Source organism: Primulina tabacum, chromosome 15 (genome assembly GCF_025594145.1).
Source record: "Primulina tabacum isolate GXHZ01 chromosome 15, ASM2559414v2, whole genome shotgun sequence".
Lineage (NCBI taxonomy): Eukaryota > Viridiplantae > Streptophyta > Magnoliopsida > Lamiales > Gesneriaceae > Primulina > Primulina tabacum.
In genome coordinates this window covers 14,098,253-14,106,890 of record NC_134564.1, presented here as the reverse complement: position 1 = coordinate 14,106,890, position 8,638 = coordinate 14,098,253, and the positions used below count along the sequence as shown (strand labels likewise).

General features: G+C 32.3%; 1 protein-coding gene across 1 annotated transcript; it reads right to left on the bottom strand.

The window, feature by feature from the left end:
* Nucleotides 1–3,195: 3,195 nt before the first annotated feature.
* Nucleotides 3,196–5,181, bottom strand: LOC142525894 (agamous-like MADS-box protein AGL15). The gene is made up of 7 exons (XM_075630181.1): nt 4,916–5,181; nt 4,237–4,312; nt 4,083–4,138; nt 3,899–3,998; nt 3,631–3,672; nt 3,364–3,539; nt 3,196–3,280 (listed from the first exon to the last, which is right to left on the bottom strand). Exons 1-7 carry the CDS (start codon nt 5,179–5,181, stop codon nt 3,196–3,198), a joined length of 801 nt encoding a protein of 266 aa, XP_075486296.1.
* Nucleotides 5,182–8,638: the final 3,457 nt, after the last annotated feature.

Sequence of the window (8,638 nt, the reverse complement as noted above, 5' to 3'; positions counted from 1 at the left end):
TGCAATATAATGCAATGCATGATTAGAAGCTGTGGGCTATCAATAAATCTCAAGATCAAGTGAATCATCCGGTCATAGGGTACCCAAGGGAAGAGAATCCCCCAACAACATCCATCGACTCATCCGCTCGGGGTGAGGTGTTGTGTTCTACAATCCCAGGACTATGATGCGCCTATAGAGAGTGTTCAGACCATAGCAGCAACCTCCGCATACACTATGTCAACTCAACTATAGCCCCATACGTCCAACAAATCAGTAAATCAAGGCGACCTCCACCATATCAAATATTAATAGACAAGTGGCTCAATATGCAATGTAATGATGCAAATCAATATCATCATCTAGATATCATAATAAACTCATCTCAAGACATCAATCATCATCAAATCACAAGTAATTCTACTATAACTCAAGAACTCGGATCATTTATCAAAACAGAGCAATTTATGTTCAAAATTCATAATTAATTCAATACTACTTCAAATCAAGATCCGCAAATTGGATATGCAAGAAAACTAAAAGCCCAAAAATTATTCTTCACAAAATTTTGTCAAATAAAGTCATTTACTCAGTCGTTCATAATATGAAACATATAACATAATTCCCATGAATTCTGCGTCAATACATTTCTGGCACATTTTAGTATTTTGAGCATAACTTCCTCAATATCAAATGAAATCAAGCCAGTTTGCTATCATTTCTAAGACAAGACAATGTTATAACTTTCATTTGAACATCAAATCCAGAATCTCATTCAAGGAATCTCAGAATTCGAATAAATAGAAGGCATGTACACAAATCTGTACTAACTTGGAGTTCTAGACCAGTTTTAGTAAAAATCACATATCGCTTTCACTTCTTCATGGAATTGAGTGATTCAAAAACCAAATCGAAGCTAACTCTATGATCTACAAGTTTGATGAAGACCCTAACTCCAAAATCCAAACAAAACTATTCCATATACACGAAATACAGAAGGTGTAAAAATTGTTCTTTGCACGTAAACAAGAAACCATTCTCATATCCTTTTTAAATTCAAACCAACTCAAATACAACAACTTCAACATCTTAATATCTCAAATATTAATTCCAAATTTCAAGCCATTTCCAAACTTGAATAAAATTGGGAAATACTTACGTCAACTTGAAGCCCGTGACTAGAGGATCACAAATCTACCTTCATTTCATGTTTTTCTTGAGCGAATCACTCATAAAAATGGAGAGAAGATGGATGAGGATTACGTGAAGGAGGAGGAAAATGATTGGTGGAGGTGAAGGTGGGCTTACATATTGATTTTTAACGTCTGTAGTGCCTCAGCACCACTTTTCAGTGCATTAGCGCCAAAATCCTGCATCTCAAGCGCCTAGGCGCTACTATTCTAGCGCCGCAGCGCTTGAATAGTAACCTCATGAACAATAACTTTTTTTTTTCAATTTTTTTTAAATTCGGGCATTACAAATAAGGGAGAACAGAAGCATGTGTGCCGCCAGCAGAGTACCAGAAACATAAGCTAGCATGTGACCGCTAGCACCTACGTACGTGCCTAGGAGGCGCAAAAAGTAGAAGCGCGCAACCACGCAGAAGCAGGAGACAGAAACAGCACCATTCACACACTAGCGTGTGACGTAGACCTGTGCGAGCTTCTTCATAGGTCTCGGAACATGGACACAAATATAAATATTGAAATCCTAACCACGAAAGAGGAGCTGCAGATGCATGAAAAACAAATACAAAGAATGAAGAACGAAGTGCGAAGATGGGAGCGCATCTACCAAGAATGGAGTCGCAGTTTCAGATTCTTTCTCTTATTCTTCTTACTATTTCTTAGGCGATTATTTTGATGTTGAAAAACATTAATTTGTTTTATCTTTTTTTTTTCATCATGAACTGATTTATTTAATCTAGAGGACAACGTAGCTTGGTCGAATATATATTTATAAATTGTTGATTTACGTATGCGAATTTCTTCTTGATTTATTTATATTATGCGGATTCTAGCGATTTCAATTACTTGATCACTAATTGGAGTGTCATATTTATTTGAAATCTATCACTCGGGAGAGAGATTTAAAATAGAACCATATGAAAATATATCATTAGTGTTTATATAGTTTAGAAGATCTAAAACTCCATCGAATCAATTAAAAGAATTAATATGCTATTGAAATTATTTATTGTTTGATTTTTAATAGGGATATTGAAATCGATATTAGATAATTAATTTCTACATTCTACTTGGGAAAAGGAGTATGTATGTTTGAGAATTCTAAGGTAGTAAACGGGTCGAATTTATAAATATAGATGTCAATGATAATTCAATATTATAAAGACCAAGTGAAGCCGCACGTATAGATTCTTATTTTAGGTTATTTTAGATCGTTTGTGTGCTTTAATTCATTTTAACTTATAATTATCAATCAACAATCGATTAAATTTTCTAAATAAAGTCTGACTATTCTAATTATGGTAAGTAATAATATATTATTAAATTGCACACTCTATGAGAAAGATATATATGCTTAAATCGAGTACTAAAACTTGACACCGTATACTTGCAATTAGCAAATATAGCAACAATGTGTGTGTGTGTATATATATAGGGACATCTATTTTAATTGAAGAAGAATTAGAAGCAATGAAATGTGGGTTAGTCTAGAAGACCAATTTTGATTCATACAGACGTACAGTGGTCGTGCTCGAACATGAGTCAATGCTTTTCAGTACAAATCCGAGTTTTGATTTGCACACCTTACTATACAATAAGTACATCAAACGAAATGTTTCAAATTGCTAATTACTTCCATTAGTAGGCCTCAAACCAACTATTAATTTTCATTCACATTCAACCCAAATTTTCAACATAAACACGTACATAGAAATATACGTAGAAATTCATTAGAATTCTTTAAAGGGGAGGCTGCAAGTCCATAAAGCTAATCACCTGGTGTTTTATACATTCCCAAAAACCATATCTGCGATGAGAAATATAGAATAACTAAATCAAGACATAGATAGATCATAAAATCATCAAAGAAAAAAATATATATAAACCACAAAAATAAGGTAGTGTTTGTAAATATTTGAAAAAGTGATTATAGATAATTTTTTATATAAAGTTGTACAACTTTGTAAAAAAAAAGTTCATAATAATTTTTTTAAACATTTGCAAACATTCCATAAACCGCCGGCTGGTCCTATATCGAAAGAAAAGTATCGGCATTGCTTCTTCTTTCCTCGCATGGAGTTTTCCTTTTTCCACAAACCTTGGAAGTTGAAGGCCTACACGAAAAGCAAGACACACATACTCCTAGTAGGAAAACAGTAACATAAAAGGCCGAAAATTCGGAGAAAAATGTCCTTACCCCAATTGCAGGGTGGTGTCCACTAAGTCTGCATCTCCAGTGCTAGTATCGCAAGCTAGTTGGGGACTGGCAACGCCTTGTCCGAGCTCGAAGTTGCTCTGCCCCTTCAACTGGTACTCGAGAAGAATTGGTTGTTGATAGCTGATCGGGGCACAAAGCCTTTCAAGGTTTTCAACCTATGAATCATATTAAGCCAGTGCAGATTACTTAGATACATTCACATCAATAGCCGAATTTCGCAACGCAAAATGAGAGAGCTACACATGCCTTTTGGCGTAAAGTCACATTCTCCTGCATGGATTGTAGCTCCTGAAATAAAATTAAAATAAGGGACAAATGTTTTTCAATTTTCCTCCAGGACCCGTACGAGAAATCAGCTGATGCACAAAATAAGAGATTAATCTGCATACATTATCCCTGATTTTTGAAGTTTCTGGACCAATATTGCCTCCTGAAACCGTAGCATGTCTTTATTGTTAGCAATCAAAGAGTAATACGTTTGTTTTAAGCCCACAGTTTAATTTAAAGGACAAACCTTCCTATCCTTAATGCACAATAACCCTTCGTTTAGTTGTTGTTCGAGTTCTTGCAAATCTTCGCGACTCATGCTATCGAGATTCCTCCCCAACACATGCCTGCAAATTAACAGAAAAGACACAACACAACACAACACGGATTTTCGAAAAATACAAGAATCTCATTTTTGTGAGAAAACATACTGGTCCTCCTTTTGTTTGAGCTTTTCCATCTCTTCTCTCAGAACATCCTCTTGCCTCTGTAAGAGAACAAACCATACTAAATCCGATACATATAATGAATATGTGGAAGGATTAAAAGTCCATAGATATGTCAAATTTTAAGCATCACACGTACCTCTGGATCGTGGTTCACCGGAACACCTTTTTTAATTCGCTGGCACTCTTCAAATCTCTTCATTATTTTCGCCATGCTGCAGTGATCAAGGGAATCATCGTTCAACTGATCAGCTTATCGTGTTGCATGATACTACTTATTGCATATCTTAGTTCAACCAGTTTCGAATTCTTATACAACCTATCTTTCGAACATCAGCGTAATTTTTCGGTTTCTCAGATCTCCATACAACTTACCCGAAAAACAAAAACAAAACAACAGCCATGTGTATTCAAAGACAATTTACTATAAATAACAAGCTTTGATATCTTTAACGCCTACCCCACCCCTAGCTAGACTCAACCAGAGTTCCTAAAGAACCGTGAACCGCAACCTAAACCGTTCTCTCAAAACCAAAACCAAAACTAAAACAAAACCCAGAATTACAAACCGGTTTGGTACAGGTTCCTAAAAGTTAGAGGCCATTACCGAAATCATACTATAATCTGAAACTGTAAATTTGATTTAAATTCTATAGTACCTATAATATCGTAGATAATTTAGTTTATAAAAATCAAATCAACATTATTATAGTATAATTGTTAAATAATTAACTTTAATTAGTTTTGTTACCACATGAATCCATACTCTTTTGTTTCTCATATTAAATCACCGAAAAAATTCTCATGAACGAACAAACACATGAATAAATCCCAAAGAAACAACAGAAAAGGAATTCTCAGAAACGAAGATAGCAGCATAGAGGGCGTACTCGGAACTAGCATATTCGAACAACTTCCCGTCGTTGGAGTATCCAATAATGGCAACTTCGGAACCGCCGAGAATAGCTAATTCACTCGCCTTCTTAATCAAACAATCACGCACTCTTGATGAACGCACTTTTGATGCCGCTGCTACTTTTGCCCTCGGTAATTTTCTCTGCGGATCCATCTTCTCAGAAGCCATTGAATTGTTTTTACTCTTCAAATCGCACAAAAATTCACTTATCATAATCCCAAACGGCGGCTCTATGTACTCTGTGGCCTGCTTCTTCTATTATAACAAGGATAACACGAGGAATAAAAGGATGCATGTAGGACTCTTTGAACAGGAGACGTACTTATAGTGCTTTTTTTTTTTTTTTTATTATTATTGGTGGTTTAGATTTGGTAAATCTTTAAAGTTCTAATTACAGAAGTATTTAGATCAACAAGTCTCGTTTTTTATTGGCAGAGCGATAAATTTTTTTAATCCGCGATAAAATTGACTGATCCATATTTGAAATAAAAAAAATATTTTTGAGATACTAAAATTAATATTTTAATTGATAGGATCAGATGATTAGATATATATCTTCATATAATAGAGCCGGTCTTGTCTATTTTTTATAACTTTTGAATTCGTAGGTCCTGTTTTCCAATTCTTTTAGGATTTTTTAGACATGGGTTGTCGTTGAAATCTGCTAATTAATTGTCCATGGTAGATCAATTTTTATTCATCATGGCTAGTCTCAACGCTAATGTTTTATTCCTAAACATAATTACTAATTTTACAATTTTTTAATTATTACTTAGCTTAATATTTTTTGCGTAGCGAAAGCTACTTTTGTAATAAAAATCATAAGTTTTTTTTTTTTGTTCCGAATTGCTCCCTTAGTAGAAGATTCTCTCCTCTTTTTTTACTTCTAATATCACTTATTTTGCATAATTTAGGTACCATAAATTTTTAATGATATGTAATAAATTTAATAGGGCATACTATAAGGCATAGTTTGGTACATGGGATAAGGGAGGGATTGATAAATAATCTCCTTATCCCATTTTTTTGTACCTTTTTAAAAAGCCCTATGATAATTCATGGCCTTGATAATAATTTTTTAGAAGAATAAAATGCTTCTTCTATTAGGTGGATAATTTATTTAATGATGAAATACACTACAAATGACTTAATTGCCCTCAATTTATAAATGATTTTTATAAATCTATGCTAGTAGCGAGAATTAAAATCAAATAATATTTTTATTATTTTTATATATTATATAATATTGATAATTATATAAATGAATTCGAGATAATTATATAAATAATTTTTATAATTATCAATAAATTATTAGTATCACTCGATTAACCTTTATAAAATTGATATTTGACTTGACTCACAAAATCAAGGGCTCCATTATCATATTATATAATATAAAAAATAGGTAAAAATTAAATAATCATGCCAAGCACTATCGGCGCAAGAACAGATAAAACTATGACACTCAAGCTAACAACGTTGACATTATAAAATTTATTATGATAAGGTTAATTTTGTCATTACAATCTAATATATAAATTTAAGCACCTTTATTAAATCATACCAAACATTAAATAATATACCCTACATCTTATTTATCATTAACTTATCCTTATATTCTATATCACATATTTATCCATCATGTGTACCATACTAGGCCTAAACAGATAACCAAAATCAAATACAAATACATGAGATAAAATTTTTTCTAATTAAATGTATTTGTCGAATTAAATATCACTCATTAATTTTAATATGTATGTATGTATGTATGTCTGATCGCGGTCGTATGTCAAGATGACATAGGATCATGTCGAATAAGATTCTATACCCAACGCAAATAAGTTGAGTTGGTTTAAGTACATGTGCTACGCTACCCATACACATTGTCATCCTTGGTCCTGTTCTAGAGTATCAATTTAAGATAATAGTAATAGTATATATATAAGTAATGAATCTATTTCCTTAGAAATTTTAATATAGCTTCTATAGGCGTAAAGAATGTTATAAAATGTGTTGCTGCTTAATCCTATCTAACTTTATAATTAAATTCGGGATTCCTGTACTAACTATTTCTAATTGATTTGGTGAAACTTTATTTAATTATAATTATATATTTATTATATAACTGTCTTGAAGAATTTTTCTTCCTAAAATAGCCTCTCTTTTTAAATATTTAATCATATTTTATCTTTATTTTTTAAATTAAATCTTATCTTTACTTATATTTTAAATTTTTAGATGAGGGAAACCGTAAATTGCAATAACAAAAGTTTATCATATTTAGATAATTATTTCCATGATATAAACACACGTTGTTAATTACATGAGATATGGCTTGACGTGGAATTTTATAATCCATCGTTTCCACGTTTCCAATTTACGACTTTCTAATTCAATTGGCTTATCATCCATATTTCTATGGAACTCTTGAATAATAATATATAATTAGTAACCATGTGTGAAGTTTTAATATTTTTTTGGTGTTTGTTTTTTTATGAAAAAATTATTGAGATTATATTAAATTTATAGATTTAAATAAGATTTTCTAAGTTATATTATAGTATTAAGCATTAATTTCTAGACTAATCATTTCACCATATTCTCACAATGTTACTAAACTCTCAAGTTTTCAAAACCTTCTATTCACTAGACAAAAAATACAAAATAACACAACGGTCAGCTTGACGCTGTAGTGGTAATGTAGTTAAGATTGATCCTTGAAGTTCTCGTACCTTCTTTAGGTGTGTGCTATGGAAGCAACTTTAATATGAAACTTTAAGTGTGCACGGAAATATTTGAATGAATTCAAATTGAAGATGCACGAGAGTACTGATTGTTTCATTTGATCCGAGTCTCCATATTTATAGTTGAAAAGATCGAATAATCGGATTTGATTATCAATAATCATATGTACTGTTACCTGACAGAATCGACATGTCATTTTCATTCGTCGTACCTATCATTAAATTTTATGTAATGTTTCTTTTGCTTTGGCGACTTTAAGCTTCTTCCTTGCTTTTCAAAAAAACTAACAGACTATGAACAAAATAGACATCTTTCTATTGTTCGGGAGTTGGTAGAATATTATGTAATGATTCTATAGTAGGTGTTGTTGAACGACTTTACTTGTAATATCCTTTTTGGATTTTTCAAGTATGACCAATTACAGTGTGATTGGAGTTATAAGTTTTGAACACGTGTGCTGCATATAGGACTTTGATCCTGCCAAATTGACAAATGAGCTCTTGTAGCTATAGTTCAGAAATACTACAACTTGACTTCCTTGCGTGAATGGCTTGAACTCTTGGTGTTCTGTCTGAACGGCTTGAATTGATCCAGTGCACCGAAAAGAAGAAATTACAATAAAAGAGCGGCGATCTTGTAACAAATCGATATTGTTATTTGTCAATCGCCAAAACTTAGGGTAATAGAAATATTCTAAAAAATTTCTCCTTTTTGTTGATGATAGAACCAAGCTACAAAAAAAAAAAGGCCTACAAAAACCGTTGTCTAGGTATTTTAAAACTGTTGTTAAAGCCCATGTGGTTAAAGGGTGCGCTCAAAGATAACGATTTTATCCGTTGTTGTAGCTACAATTTGCGATGGTTTTTGAAAAAACGTC

What these genes read in the sequence shown, in the direction of transcription:
- LOC142525894 (XM_075630181.1), bottom strand. Translation starts at nt 5,181, where the DNA reads ATGGCTTCTGAGAAGATGGATCCGCAGAGAAAATTACCGAGGGCAAAA. An exon ending in CGGTGAACCACGATCCAGAG is followed by an intron (nt 4,139 to 4,236) that starts GTACGTGTGATG and finishes GTTCTCTTACAG; the next exon opens with AGGCAAGAGGATGTTCTGAG. An exon ending in ATGTGACTTTACGCCAAAAG is followed by an intron (nt 3,540 to 3,630) that starts GCATGTGTAGCT and finishes TATGATTCATAG; the next exon opens with GTTGAAAACCTTGAAAGGCT.